The sequence below is a fragment of the Anomaloglossus baeobatrachus genome, chromosome 8 (assembly GCF_048569485.1).
Source record: "Anomaloglossus baeobatrachus isolate aAnoBae1 chromosome 8, aAnoBae1.hap1, whole genome shotgun sequence".
Taxonomy (NCBI): domain Eukaryota; kingdom Metazoa; phylum Chordata; class Amphibia; order Anura; family Aromobatidae; genus Anomaloglossus; species Anomaloglossus baeobatrachus.
The window spans coordinates 45043258-45068359 of record NC_134360.1 but is presented as its reverse complement, the minus strand read 5'-3'; the positions used below and the strand labels follow the sequence as shown (position 1 = coordinate 45068359).

Here is a 25102-nt window from a genome sequence, read left to right as displayed (position 1 = left end):
ACACAGTGACTGCACCAGCAAAATAGTGAGTGCAGCTCTGGAGTATAATACAGGATGTAACTCAGGATCAGTAATGTATGTACACAATGACTACACCAGCAGAATAGTGAGCGCAGCTCTGGAGTATAATACAGGATGTAACTCAGGATCAGTACAGGATCAGTAATGTATGTACACAGTGACTGCACCAGCAGAATAGTGAGTGCAGCTCTGGAGTATAATACAGGATGTAACTCAGGATCAGTACAGGATAAATAATGTAATGTATGTTCACAGTGACTGCACCAGCAGAATAGTGAGTGCAGCTCTGGAGTATAATACAGGATATGTAGTGTATGTACACAGAGACTTCATCAATAAAAACTTTCATAATTTTCCATGACTACAATCTCGGGACAGTCAGTGGTGCTGGAATAGACAGTGTCCAATGCTTGAAAAACACCTGTAAGAGGTCAAAACATTGCCTCCATGGCAGAATAAAGAAGACAATTTTTATGTCTTCACCGTTGGGACGCGGTCTATTCCTTATTTACCGATGGTTTATTCCAAGTGGACTCCTTGGACCTGACGTGCATCATTTCCTGGGCTTGTTGCCTCATCCGAAAAGAATCCTATTAGCGTGGTGCGAAACGTTCTTTTTCCTATTGATTATTTGGTGCTGGAGTCTGGCTACTCGCTGAGTAGTGAGTGTAGTACAGTGACATAGCAGAGGCAACTACACACTACATTCAGATTACTATAATTGTGTATGTATTGCAGAGGTGAATGGTTTACAATAGGTCACAGTTTTGAATCCTCCATTGTTTCATCCATTGAAGCTAAAGTGACATGTATTAAGGGGCAGTCTTGGCCGTAGGAGCCGGCTACATACAACTATTTTGGGCCACTTGGCCGCCTGTTGCTTTTAGCTCCCGTGGACCGGCACTGCACCCTGAAATGTGCAATTGTGACGGCCTGGCGGTAGTTACGGTATAGCCAATGCTAATTGAACATAATTTCAAACCAAACCCCAAAAAATGGGTCGGACAAATTTGTTGGCACTTTCCAAAGTTGATGGTAAGCAACTTTGTTTCAAGCTTGTAATGCTAGTACAAAGTCACCTGTGGTAAGTAACAGGTGTGGGCAATATGAAAATCACAACACTGAAACCAGATAAAAGGGGAGAAGTTGTCTCAATCTTTATATTGTGTGTCTGTGTGTGCCACAACTAAGCATGGAGTACAGAAAGAGGAGAAGAGAACAGTGTGAGGACTTTAGAACCAAAATTATTGAAAAATATCAACAATCTCAAGGTTTCAAGGTTTCAGGAGGACCCCACTGCTGACAAAGACATAAAAAAAACTAGACTGCAGTTTGCCAAAATGTTTGTGAGTAAGCCATTATTCTACTGTTTACCGAAAACAGAATGAGACCTATAGAGACAATAACACAGCACCTACAGTCAGATATGGTGGAGGTTCAAAGAGGTTTGGGGGCTGTTTTGCTGCCTCTGGCACTGGGGGCCTTGACTGTGTGTAAAGCCCCATGAAATCTGAAGATTACCAAAGGATTTTGGTTCGCAACGTAGTGCACCATGTCAGAAAGCTGGGTTTGCTTCCTAGGTCATGGGTCTTCCAGCAGGAGAATGACCCTAAACATATTTCAAGAAGCCCCCAGAAATGGATGGAAACAAAGCACTGGAGAATTCTGAAGTGGCAGCAAAGAGTCCGGATCTAAATCCCATTGACACCTGTGCAGAGATCTTAAAATTGCTGTTGGGAGAAGGTCCAAACAGAGGAGACCAAAATTTTAGGTGAGAGGATTAAGAAGCTTGTGGATGGTTATAGGAAGTGATTGATTGCAGCCTCAGGCTTTCAGTCATAGAGGCACAGCTTCAGTCACCGCTCAGTACATAGTGAGTGGCAGCTGTAAGCCCTCCCCACCATCACTGACTGACAGCCAGCTCTGCCTTCTGAGCTGACTTTCAGTCAGTGCTGCGGCGTGCTTACAGAATATGATTATTCTGCAGATTAACATCATATCTGCAGGTTAATAGCATTTTGGGACATAAGGTTTCCTTTAAATAGCAAGAAGGCGCTGTATGGGCTCACAAGCTCCCATTGCTGACATGTTGGTCCTCCCATGAAACCCAGCCTGAGGCTGTGGCTCCTAGGAAAATGTATATTTCCCTATGTACTGTAATACTGCGGTATTGTAGTATATAATACAATCGGTCATACAATCACATAGCCTGACAGTGCATTTACACTGGCCCTTAATCTTAGGTATGTTCTCTTCCCAATGATCGGCGGCCGGTCTAATCAGGCTGACAATCACCCGACGGAGAAGCAAACTACTTGTTCGTCAGGTTGAAAGATTTTTAAGATTGCTTGAAAATTATCATTGCCGGAGGCACTTCGTCCAGTGTAAACAATGGCAGCCAATACACAGAGAACTATCTGTTACTGACCTCTTACGGATCATTCAATACTCATGGGAAATGATTCGATTGACCAGTCTAAACAGACTATTAAAAGGGGTTGCCCAGGTTTGGCATGAAAGCCCGCAATCAGTCAATGTGACCGAAGACTTATGAATCCTCACAACGCGTTCACTGCACACTGTCAGGATCCTCCGGTGCTGGCGCCAGGAGTGAGCGGTCATGTGAGTCCAAGTATGCGATATGCATACTCCCAGCCAGATTCCCACTAGTCGTGCTCGGCCTTGCTCAATACAAGTGAAGGGAGTTAGGCTAAGTTCACATTTCCATTGTTTTGCATCAGTCACATGCGTTGCTTGACGCATGTGACTGATGCGCTGTACAACGGATGACAAAGAATTCTTTGTCGGACTCCATTGTGTGCGGGGGGGCGGAGCGCGAGGGGGTGGAGTTTGGGGTGGGTGGAGCCAAGCGGGGCCGTGGCACTGAGGACGTCAATGCCGCGGGGACTGCAGGGCTGGGGACAGGTGAGTGTGTGTGTGTGAGTGTGTGTGAGTACATGCTGTGTGCGGGAGGGGGCGGAGCTGAGCGGGGGAAGTGTCGGGCTCCGTGCACAGCCAGGGTAAATATCGGGTAAAAGCAAAGCACTTTTTGCTTGGTTACCCGATATTTATCTTGGATACCAGCGTACACCGCTTAGCGCTGACTCCCTGCACACGTAACCACTGTAAATATCGGGTAACTAACCAAAGCATATTGCTTGGTTACCCGATGTGTATCCTGGTTACGGGGGCAGGGAGCCAGAGAGCGCATGCGCACCAAAATCATACGGATTGCGCTGCTCAACAAACGTTACAGGCTGCGTTGCTCCCGCCCGGCGGTCAGTTAAAAAATGACTGACCGCGACGCAGCGGATGCAACGCAGCATCATCAGTCGCAATCCGTCACTAATAGAAGTCTATGGGGAAAAACAGGATTCCTGCAAAATATTTTGCAGGATACCGTAATTCCTCAAGGCTACGGATTGTGACTGATGGAAAACAATGGAAGTGTGAACTTAGCCTTAAGCTGCCCAAGTCTAGTTGGAATCTGACCGGAAGTATTCATATTCATATCGCATGCTAGTGGTCACATGATGGCCTGGTCTCGCTGCCTACAGAGAATGCTGACAGTATGCATTGTGCGCAATGTGAGGATTCATAAGTCTGTAGTCATAAAGTGACTGCAGACTTTCATGCCAAACCTGGACAACCTTTTTAAATGACCGCCGATTAGCTTGTATATAGCTGATCGGCGGAAATGTAATGCCTAAAGTCGTACAGATATATTCACTTATGGTTGTATTTGACTGTCTTTATGCCGGGTACACATTTATTTTTAATAGTATTGCAGCACATACCCTATTAAAACAAAAGTATACACCAGGTGTAAAGATGAAAATGACCAAAAATTTCCAATACAAGGGTGGTTCGGTATGTAAAGATGGTTGGACATAAGCATTTCTGTTCCATATGGGATTATCACTGTCTATGGCTCCGCACAGCGATAACTTCGAATACATTTTTTTGAGGGGAGTTCCACACAATCTCTTGACTAATACTGAGATTCCAATGTAGAGACCCCCTTAATCTAGATTTGTACCACATTTTTATATATATCAGATTTCCTACAAACAATGGAATGTACCGCATGTTAATTGTATGGCGTTTATATAGATTTATTACTGATTTCTTTTACAATGGTGGTGGTTATCCCTTTACATGTGGATCCTGACGTTGTATAATGCATGGTGAGGATTCAGCTGTTTTTACACTCTCCCCCCTCGTCACACGACCACTCCATATGCAATCTGCATAGGAGGTGATGCTGCTGCTTTCTCTTCTGCTTCTCTCAATGGTTTCAAATGAAAGAAGCAGGAAACAGACGGATTGGCAGATGACTAAGTATGTAAAATGAATATGGGGCTGTTATGTGATGAATGCAGAGAGTATGAAAACAGTATTCTAACATCAGATTTTTTTGTATCTATTTCTCAGTGAAAAAAAACAAACTACTTTTGGAAACTTTTTTTAAAGTTCTGTTCTCGGATCTCTATAGTAAGCTCAGTTCTATCTCTTGACATATATCTTAAGGGGTACTTTGCACGTTGCGACATTGCTACTGCGATGTCGTTGGGGTCAAATCGAAAGTGACGCACATCCGGCGCCAGTAACGACGTCGCAACGTGAAAAGCCTAGATGCACCAATAAACGATCGCAAAAGCGCCATAAATCGGTGATCTGTGTAGTGTCGGTCATTTCCATAATTTCGCTGCAGCGACAGGTACGATGCTGTTCCTCGTTCCTGCGGCAGCACACATCACTGTGTATGAAGCCGCAGGTGCGAGGAACTTCTCCTTACCTGCCTCCACCGTCTATGCGGAAGGAAGGAGGTGGGCAGGATGTTTACGTCCCGCTCATCTCCGCCCCTCCGCTTCTATTAGCCGCCTGCCGTGTGACGTCGCTGTGACACCGCAAGACCCGCCCCCTTAGGAAGGAGGCGGGTCGCCGGCCAGAGCGACGCCGCAGGGCAGGTGAGTGCGTGTGAAGCTGCCGTAGCGATAATGTTCGCTACGGCAGCTATCACAAGATATCGCATGTGCGACGGGGGCGGGGACTATCGCGCTCGGCATCGCTATCATCGGCTAGCGATGTCGCAGCGTGCAAAGTGCCCAAAAGACTTGGTTTGTTCCCACTACTAAGCAATAAACTCCGTTCTGTTCCCGTATTTATGCAGTAGGCTCATATCTGTTATTTTATGTAGTAAGCTTATTTGTGTTCCTATACCTATGTAGGAAGCTTGGTTTTTCTTCTGTATCTTTTTAGTAAGCTCTGTTCTGCTTCCGTACTTATGTAGTTACCTGGTTCTGTTCACAATACTATGTAGTAAGCTTGGTTCTCAATTATGTATGTAGAAAGCGGTCATTCAGTTCCCGTACTTATGTACTAAGTTTGATTCTATTTCCATAGCTATTTAGTAAGCTAGGTTCTTATCCCGTATCCATGTAGTAAGCCTGGTTCTTTTCATGTATCTATATAGTAAGCTCGGGTCTGTGCTCTTCTATTTGTGTAGAAAGCTTGGTTCTGTTCCTATTTCTATTGTAAGATGGCAGCTGAACACGTCATGGATGGGAGATATGTATCACAGAGGTGGTTATTCTTTGTTATGTAAGCCTTGATGCTAGTTCAGTACGTATAGTACTAAGAGTGTTAATAGGGCTGACAAAGGCCAGTTTTAGAGCAGTCAGAGATATGGGTGGAATTGGCTGCTCACATATCCCCACCCCGAGACGTGCTGTGGTGGACATAAGAAAGTCCAAATGTTGTCATTAGTTGTCTGTGTGTGGAGGTAAGAAGTCCTCCTGAGCGAAGTCTCAATGTTTGTATTCGTATGCTGGACTAACATTGTAGTGCCATTGTTAGGACCGTGCATCGTGTTTTCCTGCAAAGAAAGGGAGTTTATTTTCCTTGTTTGCGGCTCGCTTTATGGAGTTTTATTACAACAGCATGGACTTTTGTTTAAGTCGCCTCCCGTGCCTACATCTAACGCTGCAGAGTGAGCCGTGACCTCTACACTATGTGTAAGCTCGGTTCTGTTCCTGTATCTATGTAGTAAGCTCAGTTCTGTTCCTGTATCTATGTAGTAAGCTTGGTTATGTCTTTGTATGTGTGTAGAAAGCTCGGTTCTATTCATGTTTCTATGTAGTAAGCTTGGTTCTGTTCCTGTATCTATGTACATAGTAAGCACAATTCTGCGCTGCTATCTATATAGTAAGTGCGGTTCTGTTTTCATATGTATGTAGAAAGCTTGGTTCTCCTCCTGGATCTATGCAATACACTTAGTTCTGTTCCTGTCTCTATGTAGAAAGCTCAGTTCTGTTCCTGTATCTATGTAGTAAGCTTGGTTATGTCTTCGTATGTGTGTAGAAAACTCGGTTCTGTTCCTGTATGTGAGCTCGGTCCTGTTCCTGTATCTATGTAGTAAGCTTGGTTTTGTTCCTGTATCTATGTACATAGTAAGATCAGTTCTGCTCTGCTATCTCTGTACCAAGCTCAGTTCTGTTCCTGTATCTATGTAGTAAGCTTGGTTATGTCTTCGTATGTGTGTAGAAAACTCGGTTCTGTTCCTGTATCTATGTAGTAAGCTTGGTTTTGTTCCTGTATCTATGTACATAGTAAGATCAGTTCTGCTCTGCTATCTCTGTACCAAGCTCGGTTCTGTTCCTGTATCTATGTACTAAGCTTGGTTCTGTTCTTGTATCTATGTACATAGTAAGCTCAGTTCTGTTATGCTATCTATATAGTAAGCTCAATTCTGTTTTCACATCTATGTAGAAAGCTTGGTTCTCCTCATGGATCTATGTGATACACTTGGTTCTGTTCCTGTATCTATGTAATACACTCGGTTCTGTTCTTGTATATATGTTGTAAGCTCCGTATTTATCCCGTATCAATGTACCAGTCACCATTATTTTTAAATCCTGCTATCTCTGCTGATTTATTTCCGTGACCTGAGATAAGCAGACTAAAGATAGGCTGCCTCAACTCACGGGCACGTGTTTTCTAATTTCCCCCCAGCCCCGGCTAAAATTTGCCAGCCTGCAGGTATTGTGGCTCCTGTAAGCTGACAGTTTTGTTGCACCTTGTAAATGGTATAGCCATGGACTGGAAATAGCTTGCCACATAAATACCAGTGGTCACAGGTCTGATTGTGATATTGGTTCACATTTATTTTGATTTCTCACTTCAGGTTTGTAAATCGATTTTCGGACCATGTGGGATATTGTATGGTTTCTGCCTTCGTCATTCGTTCTCCATGGGTCCGTATAGTGGAGCTATTTTTTGTTGCCTCCTTACGCTCGTTTTCCATTATATCCCGCCATGTGTCGGCCTCGCTAAGCTGACAAGCCAGTGGCATGAGCACACGCTGTCCGCTGAGTCCTTATCTGATTCCAGAGATCAATGTGACCCGTTCTCAGTGCCAAACAGAATTAAAAGGGACCTGGACATAAAATTCATGTGAGGCTGGGCTCAAATCACAACATCAATCCTGTACCCCACAATGCTTCTACAAAAGTATTCACACCCCCAATGTCTTATCAGGATAAGCAGAGGTCTGAGAATTTCCTGGGTCTATCCTCTAACTGGGATTTCTGCCTGGAACTGGGGCAGCTATGGGGGCAAATGCTCGAGGCATTGTAGATGGCTGAAGAGGATCTGTCCCGAAAATCTAGAGGTGAGGACTGAATACATATGGACTCTGGCCTGACATCCTAATTCAGTTAGGTGTCTTAATTTAGACATATGAGGTTATTGTGGGATATGGACTGCTTGTGAAGTCTGATCTGAAATCTCAATTTATTAAGAAGTATAAAGTCATATTTGGAGGTCTGAGTTTATTTAATATAATGGTCTGGGGTCTCAATGAAGGGGTCTGGTCTGAGATCAGGATTTATTCAAGGGTCTGAAGTATTAATAAGGCTCACATTTTATTTTATGGTCTGGATTAATTTAAGGGGTCTGAGCTCTGAATTCATTTGGGGGGCTGGTCTGGAGTCTCAATGTAGGGTCTGGATTTATTATAGGGTATGGTATGGGGTTTGGATTAATTTTAGGGGTCCTTGGTCTCAATTTATTTTGGGGTCAAGTTAGAGGTCTGGATTAATTTTATGGTCTGGTCTGATCTAAAGTGTCAATTTAGGGGTCAGAATTTATTTTACAGAATGGTCTGGAGGCTGGTTCTATTTTGGGGTCTCAATTTAGGGGTCTGCTGCTATTTTGGGGTCTGGGATAATCCAGGAGGAGACATTTCACATGATTTCCTCCTATGATTGATAAGGCAAGTATACAGGGTGAGACTACGGTTTTGTCGTAGGTGGCACAGACAGGGGGGAGGGGGATGCAGGCGGTACTTTTGCACCAGGGTCCAATCTCTAGAAGCGGCAAAATTGCAAGACTTTTCCAAGAAACGATCAATAGTGATACAATGTTTATGCTTCTCCTACCTGCACGATATCCAGCACCATGCCCGCCATCACCATGCCCAGCCCCGCAAGCAGGTATGGGAATAACACCTGCAGGGCGATGGAGATAGAAGACTCATCTCCCGGTCTGGGCATAGGAGCCTTCCTCTCTGGCGGTGGACGCTTTTCTGGAATGAGTGGCACCTCTTCTTCCACGATCTCCCTGTGGACAGCTCGGTTCTCATTCTGCTTGGCTTTGTTCTTTCCTCTGTGTTTGGAGCGCTCTCCATTCTTGGCACGACCCTCTTTCCTCCTCTGCCGGGTCTCTTCACCCTTCATGGTGACCTGTCACTCTGCAGAGATAATGGTTATTATTTATTTACTTTAGCGATTAAACAAAAAAAAAAAAAAAACAATGAAATGAACTTTGACGATTTTTTTTTTTTTTTAACTGTAGTACCGGTTATGACCACTAAGTGATGATGCAGAGAACAATAACTCCCACATTATGATTGGGTAGAAGAAATCAGGGGGTGAATTGTAAAAGGGAAACAATAGATTAATCCCCATTAAAAAGTAACTTTTAATAATACCATTAAAAGGTCAAGGACCAAAAACCACAATAACAAAAAAACATGATAAATGCAGGGTGTATAATAACAAGTGCTAGGCGGGAGAAGGGAATGAATGACCCTATAAAGCCCTAGTCAAACTCTCCCTACCTAGCAATGGAGGGTATGACGCCCTAGGGTTGTGGCGCCCCCATTCACCGACGGGAGACCCTGAATGACCCTATAAAGCCCTGCATAGGCCAAACTAACACCAAAAAATTAGATAAACAGCCCCATCAAGATGAGATGAAGACATTAAAAAACTTATCTGAGAATGTGCGGAGACAAAGTCCTGACGCGTTTCCTCCCAAAGATGCCAGGGGTTCATCAGGTGACAGACGCAGGGGGTAAATCGCCAATGCAGGAGCCTCCCTGGGGTACCCAAATGATGGTGCATGAGGGTGATACCGTCGGGACTTTGTCTCCGGACATTCTCAGATAAGTTTTTTTAATATCTCCATCTCCTCTTGATGGCGCTGTTTATCTATTTTTTGGTGTTAGTTTGGCCTATGCAGGGCTTTATAGGGTCATTCAGGCTCTCCCGTCGGTGAATGGGGGCGCCACAACCCTAGGGCGTCATACCCTCCATTGCTAGGAAGGGAGAGTTTGATTAGGGCTTTATAGGGTCATTCATTCCCTTCTCCCGCCTAGCACTTGTTATTATACACCCTGCTTTTATCGTGTTTTTTTGTTATTGTGGTTTTTGGTCCTTGACCTTTTAATGGTATTATTAAAAGTTACTTTTTAACGGGGATTGGTTTTCCTGACCACTACCCCTACCTTATTGGCTGCGGCCTGGTTTAATTGGTGAATTGTAAAAAGCTGGTGCTTGAACCTTCCTGACAACCAGTAAAGTATAATAGCAATTAGAGGGTGCCACGTGGAAGCCCAATAGACCCAATGCAACCCCCGTACTACTCCTCTGCTGACACCAGCAGCCCCCTGCGTTGGACCCCAGATTAAGTCAGTATCCAGTTCCAAAGTAGCTTCCAAGATGACCTCAGACGATATAAATACTACTGCACCTGTCTACGGCGGCGCCCTGTAGTGTCCCCCGTCCAGCCCTGACCCCATCCACATGGAAAAACCTCCAGGGACTGGAGCACAATGAATTACCGACCCTATTTACAAGGAATATTACATGTACATCTACCACAAATATCGCACATGCTCTAAATAGGTTTTATTAATCTTCTCAACATCTGAAAATCTCAGCTTGCTGTCACTGAATGACAACTTTCTTGTTTACAATCGCTAAAAACTTATTCCAATTTTGGGTTTGTTATTATTGTCTCCCATGTAACAAATCTGATGTGTACCCTGTTTCCCCGAAGTAAGCCCTAGTAGGATTTGGGGGGCTTTTTTTAGCATGCTTAAAATATAAACCCGACTCGAAAAATAAGCCCTAGTAGGATTTTCGGGGCTTTTATTAGTATGCCTAAATTATAAGCCCTTCTCCAAAAATAAGCCCTAGTAGGATTTCTGGGGCTTTTATTAGTATGCCGAAAATATAAGCCCTACTCCAAAAATAAGCCCTAGTAGGATTCTGGGGGCTTTTGAGCATGCTTGAAATATAAGCCCTACTCCAAAAAAAAAGCCCTAGTAGGATTTTTGGGGCTTTTTTTTAGTATGCCTAAAATATAAGCCCTAGTCCAAAAAATAAGCCCTACTAGGATTTTTGGAGGCTTTGAGTATTCCTAAAATATAAGCCCTACTCCAAAAATAAGTTCTAGTAGGATTTCTGGTGCTTTTTTGAGTATACTTAAAATGTAAGCCCTACTTAAAAAAATGCCTCAAAAATCCTACTAGGGCTTATTTTTAAAGTATGCTTAAAATATAAGCCCTACCACAATAAGTCCTAGTAGGATTTGGGGGCCTTTTTTTGAGCATGCTTAAAATAAGCCCTTCTCCAAAAGTAAGCCCTAGTAGGATTTTGGGGGCTTTTTGAGTGTGTTTAAAATATAAGCCCTACTCCAAAAATATACGATAGTTTTTTTTGGAGTTTTTTTGAGTATACTTAAAATATAAGCACTGCTTCAAAAATAAGCCCTAGTAGGACTTTGGGGGCTTTTTTGAATATGCTCTAAAATATAAGCCCTTCTCCAAAAATAAGCCCTAGTAGAATTTTTGGGGCTTTTGGCTATGTCCGCACTTTGCGTTGAGGTAGTTGCAGTTCTAAACGCATCCTTTGGCAGAAATGTTTTTTTTTAGCCGCGTTTTTAGTGCTTTTTACCTGCTTTTCCATTGCTTAAAGTCAGATGCATTTTGAATAAAGAGACACTACTAAATAAAGTTTTGACATACAAAAACTAAGAAAAAAGGAAAAAAAAAAATGAAAAAAAATATAATTATTTAAATCATAAAGATAATAGATATATTTAATATAATTATAACGGTTTTATACTATTTATGGCTAAAATAACAATAAATTTATATTTTTATTAATTTAATTGTCGGACTATGTGTGTGCGCAAAGGGACATATCATTCCATTATTTTGATGTCATAAACACATGCTTTCTGCAGCTAAAAAGCATGTAAAACGCTGGAATTTTGATGTTTGTTGCTTTTTGCAATTTCTCATTGACTTCAATGTTAGCAAAACGCAGCCCAAATGGCAAAAACAATTGACATGCTGCTTCTTTGAACGCTGAGTTTTTGCCAAAATTATGCAAATTAAACGCAGCGTTTTGAACAGCATATTGTGCGCACAAGAAATCCTTATTTCCCATAGACTTTGCTTGAAAATTAAAACTCATGCATTTTGGCATGAAAACGCTGCAGTTCAAAATGCAGCTGAAACGCAGGTAAAAACGCAAAGTGCGGACATAGCCTTTGAGTATGCTTAAAATATAAGCCCTACTCCAAAAATAAGCCCTAGTAGGATTTTGGGGGCTTTTTTTTTTAAGTTTGCTTAAAATATAAGCCTTACTCCAAAAATAAGCCTAAGTAGGATTTTGGAGCATGCTTAAAATATACGCCCTACTACAAAAATAGGGCCTTACAGATACTGAGGTAAAAAAAAAAAACATCAATACTGAACACGTGCACGTGGCCTTACAGATACTGAGGTAAAATCTCAACAAATACTAAATGTGTGCACGTGGCCTTAAAGATACTGAGGTAAAAAAAAACACCAATACTGAACACGTGCACGTGGCCTTACAGATACTGAGGTAAAATCTCAACAAATACTAAATGTGTGCACGTGGCCTTAAAGATACTGAGGTAAAAAAAAAAAAACCTCACCAATACTGAACGTGTGCATGAGGCCTTAAAGATACTGAGGTAAAAACTCACCAAATACTGAGCGCGTGCACATGGCCTAAGGCTGGAGTCACACTTGCGATTAACTCGCACAAGTGCTATGCGAGAAAATCTCGCATTGCACTCGGACAAATGTTAATCAGTGAGGCAGCTCCCATCTGCTATTTTTTACCCACCCTAAATCGGACTGAGAAAAAAAAAAAATCGCAGCATGCTGCGTTTTGGTGAGTTTGTCACGCGAGTCTCTTCAATACAAGTCTATGGGTGCGTGGAAAAAAACGGATGTCACACGGACGGCACATACACCATCCTAGTGACATGCGTTTTTCTCAATAGATTTCTAGCAAGTAGCAGAGAACACTGTAAATGCTCCGGTACATAACAGTACATGAGTAGCAGCTGCTGAGGGTAAAAACTGATTGCATACTGACAGCACACTGATGAAATGTGTGAAAAAATCGTCCGACTCTCTGGCATGAGAATTGGACCGATTTTACACCCGCAAGTGTGATTCCAGCCTTAGGCTTTGCGTTTCCACCTGCGTTTCAGGTGCTTTTTAGGTCCGTTTTGAGAAGCACCTTTTCCATGCCAAAAGGCATGCGTTTTGATTCTACAGCAAAGTCAATGGAAAATGGTGATTTTCAGTCCGCACTTTGCGTTTCTAAACGCTGCGTTTAATTTGCATATTTTGTGGCAAAAACCATGCGTTCAAAGAAGCAGCATGTCAATTGTTTTCGCCATTTTAGGTGCGTTTTGCTAACATTGAAGTCAATGAGAAATGGCAAAAACCAAGAATCCTTCAAATTCCTGCGTTTTACCTGCTTTTTAGGTGCAGAAAACATGCGTTTTGGACTACCAAAACGCATGCTTTTTGGACATTAAAATAATGATTTCATATGTCCCTTTACACACACACATAATCCGACAATTAAATTTAAGAAAAATATGCTTTTATTGCTATTTAGCCATAAAATGTATATTACCGCTATAATTTTATGAAATATATATTTTTTCTTTATTTTTCCCATTAATAAAGATTTGTTCCTTTTTTTTCTGTTTTTTTCATTGTGTTTGACAGATTAATCTTTATTTAGCAATGTCTTGATGTTCAAAACGCAGGTGAAAAGCATGTAAAAAGCGCTGAAAACGCATCTAAAACGCGGTAAATACGCATGCGTTTTCAGCGCTAAATTTCTGAAAAAGGCAACTTTGGTCAAATCAATTAAGCCCAAAACGTGCGTTTAGAACTGCAAGTAGGTGAACGCAAAGTGCGGTCGCACCCTTACAAATATACTGAGGTAAAAACTCACCAATCCTGAACGTGTGCACGAGGCCTTACAAATACTGAGGTAAAAACGTGTGCACGAGTCCTTTACTGAGGTAAAAACTCACCAATCCTGAACGTGTGCACGAGGCCTTACAAATACTGAGGTAAAAACGTGTGCACGAGTCCTTTACTGAGGTAAAAACTCACCAATACTGAACATGTAGCCTTGGCTCTGTTCACAGTGGGTGTTTTTTTCGGCAGCAAAAATCTGAGCAAAAGCTGCAGCTTATTAGCATCTATTTGCATTAAACCAATGAGAAAAAACAACAAAAAAAAAAAACTGCAAAACCGCCCTATGTGTACTCAGCTTAACAAATACTAAGGGGTACTTCTCACATAGCGAGATCGCTCCTGAGTCACAGGTTTTGTGACGTTCCAGTGACCTCATCAGTGATCTCGCTGTGTGGGACACTAAGCAGCGACCTGGCCCCTGCTGTGAAATCGCTAATCGTTACACACTGTTCTGGTTCATTTTTTGCTTGTTGGTCTCCCGCTGTGCAACATGCATCGGCATGTTTGACGGCAGGTGACCAACGAGCACCGACTCTGTGTAAGCAGTGTACACTGGTAACCAGGGTAAATATCAGGTAACTAAGTAAAGCGCTTTGCTTGGTTACCCGATATTTACCATGGTTATCAGCGTACACTGCTTATTGCTGGCTCCCTGCACACATAGCCAGGGTAAATATCGGTTAACTAAGCAAAGCGCTTTGCTTAGTAACCCGATGTGTACCTTGGTTACCAAGCTCAGAGTCGCTGGTGGCTGGTGAGATCTGCCTGATTGACAGCTCACCAGCGACGAACCAGCGATCCTGACTAGGTCATATCGTGGTCGGAATCGCTGGTACGTCATTTAGTGAGACGGTACCCTAAGGTAACAAAAACTCTAAGGCTACATGCGCACGCTGCTTTTTTTGCTGCTTTTTTGGCTGCAGTTTTGTCAGCAGAACTTTCTGACATTTGACTTCCCAGCAAAGTCTATGAGAAGTCAGATTTGTCATGCGCACGTTGCAGTTTATTTGTCAGCGTTTTATTTGTCAAAGGTTTGTGACAAATAAAATGCAACATGTTCATTCTTCCTGCGTTTTTGTCAACATTTGTCACAAAAACGCAGCAAAAACACAGGGTGTGAAAAACGCACCGAAAACGCACCAAAAACGCACCTAAAATTACATGCGTTTTGTGACATTTCCAGGCTCTCTCTGACAAAGGTGCAGTTTTGGCTGCATTTTGGCTGCAGTTTTGGCTGCAGTTTGTGAACACAAAAAGAAGCAGCGTGCGCATGTAGCCTTAGGGCTCATGCGCATGTAACTGCTGAATATTCTGCAGCGATTTGACAGCACATGTGCGCTTCAAATCGCTGCGGAAACACTGCATAATGGATGCAGTTTTTCTGTAAAAAAAAAAAAAAAAGCCGATTTCATGAGCTATGGCTGCTGCCCCCACCATAGACAGAGTGGGAGCTGCATCCATAGCGCACAAATTAATTGTATTGTTCATTTTATGAACGCAGGGATTTGGGTCAAAATTTTAGCACACAAATCGCTGCGTTCATAAAAGCATCGTGCGCACGTCTCATGCACAATCTTCATAGATTGTGCAGGGAACGCAGGACGCATGCATTTACACTGCAGTGCTATACGCAGCGTAAAAGCATGCAATACGCACACGTGCGCACGAGCCCTTATACTGAACGTGTGCACGAGGTCTTGGGCCATGTGCACACATTGAGTATTTGATGAGTGTTTTACCTCATTATTTGTAAAGGGGTGTGTGTGTGTGTATGCCCCTCCATTATATCCACTGCATACAGTACATCATGATACATGCAGAATATCCTGATGGAGGGGCACACAAAGTCTGTGGAGTCAGACATTGGAAATATCCACGATGGAGGGAGGGCAGTGGGGCTCAGTGTGCTGGGGCATTTCAATCTTCCATTCCCAATCTATACATACACAGTGTATGGACTGGTAATGGAGGAATGAATGAAACTAGATAGAAGACATCCTCGTCCCCTCCCCCTTCACATAGTGTGCCGCTGTTGCCTGCTGTTAGTGATCAGGTCGGCAGGCCCTCCAAGGATCAGGTCACCGGTCCGTCTCCACTCTTCAGGCTGTTGGACTCCAGTGTGACCTGCAGCAGCGCTGTCTGCCATCACCATTACAGAGGACGCTCCTCGTCGGCAGACAGGTGGGCAGGACTCCGTCAGCCGCGCCGCACCCTGCATGTTGCTAGAACATCCTGCCCAAGGCTGCCACCAGGAATTTCAGGGCCCCATACTGCCAAAATTTTTGGGCCCCCTTCAGACTCCACCACAGCTCCGCCTCTACCCTTCAAACTTTCGGCAATAGAAAAAAGTTGTTTCCAGCATCACGTCCAAGAAATAAGGTTAAAAACCAATTTTATCCCATAAGGTTAAAACCAACACTAGGTTGGATGGACGTCCACGAAGTATAAAACAATGTCTGACGTGTTTCAAACCTAAAAGAGGTTCTTAGTCTTAAGGGGGCTTTACACGCTACGACATCGCTAATGCGAACTCGTTGGGGTCATGGAATTGGTGACCCACATCCGGCCGCATTAGCGATGCCGTTGCGTGTGACACCGATGAGCGATTTTGCATCGTTGCAAAAACGTGCAAAATCGCTCATCGGTGACATGAGGGTCCATTCTCAAAAATCGTTACTGCAGCAGTAACGAGGTTGTTCCTCGTTCCTGCGGCAGCACACATCGCTCCGTGTGACACCGCAGGAACGAGGAACCTCTCCTTACCTGCCTCCCAGCCACAATGCGGACGGAAGGAGGTGGGCGGGATGTTACGTCCCGCTAAGCTCCGCCCCTCCGCTGCTATTGGGCGGCCGCTCAGTGACGTCGCTGTGACGCCACACGGACCGCCCCCTTAGAAAGGAGGCGGTTCGCCGGTCACAGCGACGTCGCCGGGCAGGTATGTGTGACGGATCTGGGCGATGTTGTGCGGCACGGGCAGCGATTTGCCCGTGTCGTGCAACAGATGGGGGCGGGTACCCACACTAGCGATATCGGGACCGATATCGCAGTGTGTAAAGCCCGCTTTAGACATATCCTGCTAGATCTGCACAAGTTATGGAATAAAATTAGTTTTTAACCTCATTTCTTGGACGTGATTCTGGAAACAACTTTTTTCTGTTGCCGGACTTTGCCTCTTTGAACGCGGAGCTGCCCTCCCTGCACCGTCCCCCAGAGAGAGGACCCAGGTGATGCATTTACCGGGGGAGCTGAGATCCTCCTGTGCATACTGACCTCCAACCTTCCACAGTCCCACCATCCCTTTTGTAAAATCTCCAATTCTGCAAACAGTCCTCACCAATCAAACATTAACCGCTAGCTGTCATTTTCACAGCCCGAAAAAAACTGCATGTACCGTTTTTCGGGTCATCAAAATGACGAGCCCCAGACAGAATCGTCAGTCATATGCGTATATCTAATATATAAAGCTGTGTGTGTGTGTGTGTGTGTGTGTGTGTGTGTGTCCACTAACGTAATCCGCACCATCGCATTTACAATCACGATCATTTGCACAGACGCCTCATTTGACGCAGAACGTCATAGACTGTTTTGAGGGAAAAATTTAACCCTGCGCTTTACAGTTACTCTCCAAAAAACCTCCTTACATTAAAGTGAATAAAGCTGGGAGCTACAGGTCATTAATAGGAGCTGTTAGGCTATGTGCGCACAGTGCGTTTTTCGCGGCGTTTTTGCGCGTTTTTCGGGTGCGTTTTTGGCCTCAAAACTGCAGGACTTTGCTTCCCCAGCAAAGTCTATGAGTTTTCATTTTTGCTGTCTGCACACATCTGTTTTTTTTCAGCTGCGTTTTTGTGGTGCCACAAAAACGCAGCATGTCAATTATTCCCGCGTTTTTCACTGCGCTTTTCATCCATTGAGTTCAATGGGATGTTGAAAGACGCAATGAGAAACGCAAATAGCTGCGTTTTGGTGCGTTTTGGTGCGTTTCTAAGACCAAAAACGCAGCTATAAACGCAGGAGGTGGGTAGTGAAGTGACGTGTACAGGAAGAGGATTCCTTCTGTCAGTATATACAGAAGCGTGAATCCTCCCGGTACCGTCACCGCCGCTTCCACCTCCCATCCTGTGCATGTATGCTGCCGTGCGGCGCCATGTACAGGCAGGAGGTGGAAGCGGCTGCGAAAACAAAAGTTAACAGTAGAAAAAAAAAAAAAGTTATACTCACCTGTCTGCAGGGTCCCGGTGCCATGCCCGCTCCCATCTCCTCTCACGGTATCGCCACCCCCGCTCCGGCTGTGTGCAGACAGCCGGGAAACCTCCGATGGATGCAGGACCTGGCGATGGATCACCTGATGCAGTCACCTGACGCATCAGGTGATCGTAAGTATCGCGGTGACGCGGGCGCCCGGCCGGTATCAGCGGATGCGTCAGGAGACTTCATCCCTGATTATCGGCAGCTCCTGCAGCGATCTGACAGGATCAGACTCCCGCCCCATCGCTGCAGTAGCTGCCGGTAATCAGCACATAAGTGAATATTATTTTTTTTATTTTTTTTTGCACTGATGCATCAGCTGATTGTATAATCGGCTTTTATACAATCAGATGATGTGTGATGGGATTCAGGCACTTGATCCTGAAACATCATCTGATTGCTTTGCCTTCCAGCAAACCGATCAGATGATATTGGATCCGGATTGGACGGCGCGGGACCCTGACCCAGGATTACTGCGAAGGGGGGGTTCTTTATTTCAATAAAGATGGAGTCACTAATTGTGTTGTGTTTTATTTCTAATAAAAATATTTTTCTGTGTGTTGTGTTTTTTTTTATCTTTACTAGAAATTCATGGTGGCCATGTCTAATATTGGCGTGACACCATGAATTTCGGGCTTAGGGCCAGCTATACAGCTAGCCCTAACCCCATTATTACCCGTCAAGCCACCCGGCATCAGGGCAGCTGGAAGAGTTGGATACAGCGCCAGAAGATGGCGCTTCTATGAAAGCGCCATTTTCTGGGGTGGCTGCGGGAATGCAATTCACAGCGGGGGTGCCCAGAAAGCATGGGCACCCTGCACTGTGGATTCCAATCCCCAGCTGCCTAGTTGTACCCGGCTGGACTCAAAAATTGGGCGAAGCTCACGTCATTTTTTTTTTTTAAATTATTTCATGAAATTCATGAAATAATTTAAAAAAAAAGGGCTTCCCTATATTTTTGGTTCCCAGCCGGGTACAAATAGGCAGCTGGGGGTTGGGGGCAGCCCGTACCAGCCTGCTGTACCCGGCTAGCATACAAAAATATGGCGAAGCCCACGTCATTTTTTTTGTTTGGGGGGCAAAGAAATCCTGCATACAGTCCTGGAAGGAGGATGCTGAGCCTTGTAGTTCGACAGCTGCTGTCTGCTCTCCTGCATACACTATTGGATGGAGGATGCTGAGCCTTGTAGGTCTGCTCCCCCTGACTCTCCCTCAAGCATACAGTCCTGGATGGAGCATGCTGAGCCTTGTAGTTCTGCAGCTGCTGTCTGCTCTCCTGCATACACTACTGGATGGAGTATGCTGAGCCTTGTAGTTCTGCAGCTGTCTGCTCTTCTGCATACACTAGTGGAGAATGACGAACACATTGAAGAAGGAAATGACATCAGACCTTTTTTTTTTTTGTTCACTGATAAAAAACGCATAAGGACGCAGTGAGCAAAAACGCAGTAAAAAAAATGCACCAAATCGCGGCAAAACGCGTGCGTTTTTTGCCGCGTTTTTTCGACGCAGGTGCGTTTTTAGCGGCCAAAAACGCACAAAAACGCAGCGTCAAAAAAACGCAGTGTGCGCACATAGCCTTAGTGTAAGAAGCTTATGTGAGGTAATATAATGTCGGTGGAGACATGGACACAGAAAGAGAGACAGAGAGAGACAGAAAGAAAAAAAAAAAAAAAAGACAGACAGCCAGACAAGGAAAAAGAGAGAGACAGCCAGCCACGGAAAGAGACAGCCAGAGAAAGACAGCAAGCCAGGGAAAGAGACTGACAGCCAGCCAGCCAGAAAAAAAGAGACAGGAAGCCAGGGAAAGACTGACAGACTACATGCACATATACATACACAACACAACCCTACTACAAGTACATTTACACACACTATAAAAAAAACCACATCTTGCAGTTCCTGATCGGTGCAGAGCAGGAGAGGAGCCACTGGGACCTGCCAGTTCACCGGTCATGTGATCAGGAAAGGTCCTTCATCTTCTCAGCCTCTGACCTGCTCCTTTACATTTCCTGTCCTGCACTGATCACATAGATAGATTAGTGCAGAGCAGGAAGAGAGAGGGCAGCTGTCTATGAGTGACCCGGGCCCCCCTTATTGCCCTGATGGCCGCCCTGGTCCTGCAGAACTGCTCCAGGGCGGGCGGACGACCCAGCATCTTTTAAATATTTCATGCGGATTATAATGGGGGCAATTTATTTTTCGGAGCATGGGCCCCCTGGAGCCCCGGGCAGTAGCCCAGATTGCCTTCATTATAATCCGTGGACCCTCAACTATCCGCCTCATTCCTTGAGATTAATCCACCAGCAAATTTTGAGAGTGGAAATTTTCCATTGCAAATATGAAAGGAGCAGAAATCTGTGTCCAGTCTGAATTTAGACTTATACATGTCAACAAGAGTGACGGACACGAAGCGGAAAGAAAAGTTACAGAACAGTATTATTGGGGGGGGACCTAGGATTTTAGAGCGCCCACCATGGCCAATCAATGAGTATAGATAGCACCAATGCTTGTCACTTCATTCTCTTGCCAGGACTGTTGCCCTCTGAGCCCATCTCCCCCCATTCTGCCGGGCTATTCAGCGCCCCCTGCCGGAGAGAGCTGTATCTCCATCTGCACTGCTGCAGTGTGTGACCGGGAGGGCATTTGTGGGTATTTCTGGGGGCAGAACACAGGGGCCGGCAGCTCCATCTCTCCGCGCCCTGGTGGAGGTGCCAGGCTCGGTGTCCGGGCAGCAGCTCTGCACCAGTCCCGCCATCATCTGACCGAGGAGCTGCCCACGTGGCGTGTAGTGTTGTGTAGTGTCGTGCGTGTGGCGTGGGCGGCGCTGCTCTATCTTCCTCCATTATCCCCCCGGTTACCTAGTTCATCCTCTGTGGGAGCGGGCGGGGGGCATCAGAGTCCCGGGGAGCAGCCCCGAGTGGGGACCACGGCGCCCACATAACACGGAGGAGGATCCCGGGGAGAAGGAGGAGATCGGGCTGGAGGAAGTGATCCTGATCCTGGATAATTAGATGGGGGGTACTCCACTGCTGTGTGCACGATGGAGGGCAATGCATTACTGTGTACATGATGGAGGGGCCGGGCACTGCACTGCTGTGTACATGATAAAGGACACTGCACTACTGTGTGAATGATAAAGGGCACTGCACTACTGTGTGAATGATAGGGGTGCACTGCACTGCTGTGTGCATGAATCTGGAGGGCACTGCACTACTGTGTGAATGATAAAAGGGGCACTGCATTGCTGTGTGCATGACAGGGGGCACTACACTACAGTGTGTATGATGGTGGGCACCGCAATACTGTGTGTATGATGGGGGGCACAGCACTGCTGTATACATAATGGGGGGCACTGCTGTGTGCATGATGGGGTCACTGCACTACTGTATGCATTATGGGGGGGCACTGCACTACTGTGTGCATGATGGAGGGCACTGCACTGCTGTGTACATGATAAAAGACACTGTACTACTGTGTGAATGATAGGGCTGCACTGCTGTGTGCATGATAGGGAGGGTACTGCACTGTTGTGTGCATGAATCTGGAGGACACTGCACTGCTGTGTGGATAATTGGAGGAACTTCGCTACGGTGTGCATGATAGGGGGCACTGCACTACAGTGTGTATGATGGTGGGCACCACACTGCTGTGTGCATGATGGGGGGCATAGCACTGCTGTATACATAATGGGGAGGCACTGCACTACTGTGTGCATGATAAAGGGCACTGTTGTATGGATGATGGGGGAGCACTGCACTACTGTGTGTATGATGAGGGGCTGGTCATGTTCTCCCCCCCTCCATGTATATATGGATCTATTGCACTGGTAATGGGGAACAGAAAAGGGTCTTCCCCAAACAAGCATTTTTTTTTACCTTTCCAGGCACTCTAGGACAAGGTGTAGTTTTGGTTGCAGTTTTGGTGACAACAAAACTGCGGTGTGCACATATAGCCTAACATTTCCCTTTAGTGGAGCTATGGCACTGAGGCCGACCTCATTACAGACCATAGCATTATCCCTCCTACAACAAACTGTACTGCGGGCACAATGCAGTCAGGGAGTAACGTCCTCCGGGCATTTACCAAACCCAGACTCCTCCATCAGATGCCAGAGAGAGAAGTGTGATCCATCACTGCACAGAACACATGTCCTCCAGAATCCAATGGCGGCAACTTTACACCACTCCATCTGATGCTCAGCATTGTGTTTGGTGATGTATGGCTGGGCATTGTGTTTGGTGATGTATGGCTGGGCATTGCGCTTGGTGATGTACGGCTCAGCATTGTGCTTGGTGATGTACGGCTCGGCATTGTGCTTGGTGATGTACGGCTCGGCATTGTGCTTGGTGATGTACGGCTCGGCATTGTGCTTGGTGATGTAAGGCTCGGCATTGCGCTTGGTGATGTAAGGCTCGGCATTGCGCTTGGTGATGTGCGGCTCGGCATTGCGCTTGGTGATGTATGGCTCGGCATTGCGCTTGGTGATGTACGGCTCGGCATTGCGCTTGGTGATGTGCGGCTCGGCATTGCGCTTGGTGATGTGCGGCTCGGCATTGCGCTTGGTGATGTATGGCTCGGCATTGCGCTTGGTGATGTGCGGCTCGGCATTGCGCTTGGTGATGTATGGCTTGGCATTGCGCTTGGTGATGTATGGCTCAGCATTGCGCTTGGTGATGTACGGCTCGGCATTGTGCTCGGTGATGTACGGCTCGGCATTGTGCTTGGTGATGTACGGCTCGGCATTGTGGCATTGCACTTGGTGATGTACGGCTCGGCATTGCGCTTGGTGATGTATAGCTCGGCATTGTGCTTGGTGATGTACGGCTCGGCATTGTGGCATTGCGCTTGGTGATGTACGGCTCGGCATTGTGCTTGGTGATGTACGGCTCGGCATTGTGCTTGGTGATGTATAGCTCGGCATTGTGCTTGGTGATGTACGGCTCGGCATTGTGGCATTGCGCTTGGTGATGTACGGCTCGGCATTGCGCTTGGTGATGTATAGCTCGGCATTGTGCTTGGTGATGTATGGCTCGGCATTGTGGCATTGCGCTTGGTGATGTACGGCTCGGCATTGCGCTTGGTGATGTATGGCTCGGCATTGTGCTTGGTGATGTACGGCTCGGCATTGTGCTTGGTGATGTATAGCTCGGCATTGTGCTTGGTGATGTACGGCTCGGCATTGTGGCATTGCGCTTGGTGACGTACGGCTCGGCATTGCGCTTGGTGATGTACGGCTCGGCATTGTGCTTGGTGATGTACGGCTCGACATTGTGCTTGATGTACGGCTCGACATTGTGCTTGATGTACGGCTCGGCATTGTGCTTGGTGATGTACGGCTCGGCATTGTGCTTGGTGATGTATGGCGGCTGCAGCTGCTCGGCCATAAAAGTCCCAGTGGGCCCAGTGTTTGTGCTGATGTTACCAGAGGAGGTCTGGACTCTGCAGTTATGGGGTCAGCAGAGCGCTGGTGACTTTCTGCCCTCTGCTCTTCAGCACTAGGCCCCCCGCTCTGTAACATTACGGGGTCTCCACTTTGCGGCTGAGTTGCTGCAGATCCTTCCACTTCTCAGTAATATCACTCACAGGTGATGGGGAAGATTCAAGAGGAAGAAATGTCATGAACTGACTCGTTACACCTGTAGCTCCTATTACAGGATGCGCTGGCATCAGTGAGCTCTGCATCATCGGCCGATCTGTCACACGGTAGTAAAGGCGGACGGCACAGCGGGGGATGGAGGTTATACAACGGGGAGGGGGGGGCTGAGGGTCAGATATTATACACCAGAGGATAATGGGGCTGGAGGCTATATACTGGGGGCAGTGGTGATGGATATTATAACTTACAGCACTAAGAGCAGTCAGTAGGGGGCACCTGACCTTTTGACTCCTGTATAGGGGCAGGAAGGGGGAGGGGCAGGGTTACTGGTTCCACACAATGGCAGTCATAGTGATCATACAGCAATAAGGTCCCTACAATAGTACCAGAGTCAGACACTGTAGAATAACAGCTATACAGCCCATACAACAGTGCCAGTCACATTGACCATATATCAGGAATAGGACCCATGCAATAGCGACCGAATAACAACATTGCTCATGGAGCCCATAGAGCGGAGAGCAGATATAATGTCAGATATAGGACTCATAGTGGAGCTCATATTTTAGCCATAGGGCCCATACAGCAGTATCAGCAGCAGAGCCCTGCTAATATTAGTCATAGGTTCAATGTATTTGAAAAAGTAACAGCGGCCATAGGGGGGAAATCAAACATAAGACCCACACAGAAGCAGCCCCCATATAATATCAGTCATAGGACCAGTATAGTAGGAGCAGACTAGGTAATATCAGCTGTGGCCCATACAATAGCCCAGCAAAAGTGACCACATCCTCAGCTCCGCGGTCCATACAACAGTATCAGACACAGTAGTGGACTAATGGCCGTCTCCTTTGTATTTTCCAACCGGTCCAATCTAAAGCTACATCTCACGTAAGTGGTAACCCTCATCTTTGTGAAATATTGGGGGTATGCAGGGGTGTAACTACAATAGGTGCAGGGGTTGTAATTGCCCCCAGGTCCCGTAGCCTAAGGGGCTCCAAAAGTCCTTTTGGCCTATATGAAAAATGCTTTCAATAATTGGGGCCCATGAGGTTAATGCTAAAAAAGCAAAACATTCCCATTCACTGACAGCACACAGAGATCTTGAAATTGCAGCGCAGAGTATTAGAAAGTCCCAGCACTTTTGATATCATGCAATCACCTGGGTACTTGGGGCTGTCGGTCACCAGCTTCACCCTTGGACACGGCCCAGGATCGTCCCTGGCTGCAGCGGCAGATACGGATCCTGTACCTGGGGATAAAGCTTCATGCACCGCGGCTGTAGGGAGCTGGTGGAGAGGGCCCGGGTCGTGCCACGCTCTCTGTGACAGTGACGGCTCTACAGCTGGTGACTCGCTGGGGCCACATTGTCAGCGTCACGGCTTATGTGACCGGGTTATATTTCTGTTGGCTCAGCTTTACTCTCATTTCACCAGCCTCGGAGAGGGTGCGGTGGGTGCAGGAGGAATGGATGACAGATATATCCCAGGGGAGGTCACTACACACCAAGGGGGCCTGCTGCCTAGCAAAAAAAAAAGCAATCCTCTGTCCTCAAGATCAGTAATTTAAGGGATATCGATCTTGGTGGCGCTGTTACAAAGTTATGGCTACAGTGTAGTGCA

At 45.9% G+C, this 25102-nt stretch overlaps 1 protein-coding gene across 2 annotated transcripts in view; it reads right to left on the bottom strand.

Moving 5' to 3' along the window:
- The window catches only part of LOC142249721 (solute carrier family 41 member 1-like), a 39827-nt gene extending 14955 nt beyond the window's left edge, over positions 1-24872 (bottom strand). Inside the window, exons 1-2 of one of the 2 annotated variants that reach the window (XM_075321540.1) lie at positions 24643-24872; positions 8463-8773 (exon numbers count right to left, since the gene is read on the bottom strand). In XM_075321540.1, coding sequence (XP_075177655.1) covers positions 8463-8759 — 297 coding nt within the window. In that variant the 5' untranslated portion in view covers positions 8760-8773; positions 24643-24872. The remainder of the gene's footprint in view (positions 1-8462; positions 8774-24642) is intronic. The other variant, XM_075321541.1, reaches the window with a different exon arrangement.
- Between the last annotated feature and the right edge of the window lie 230 nt (positions 24873-25102).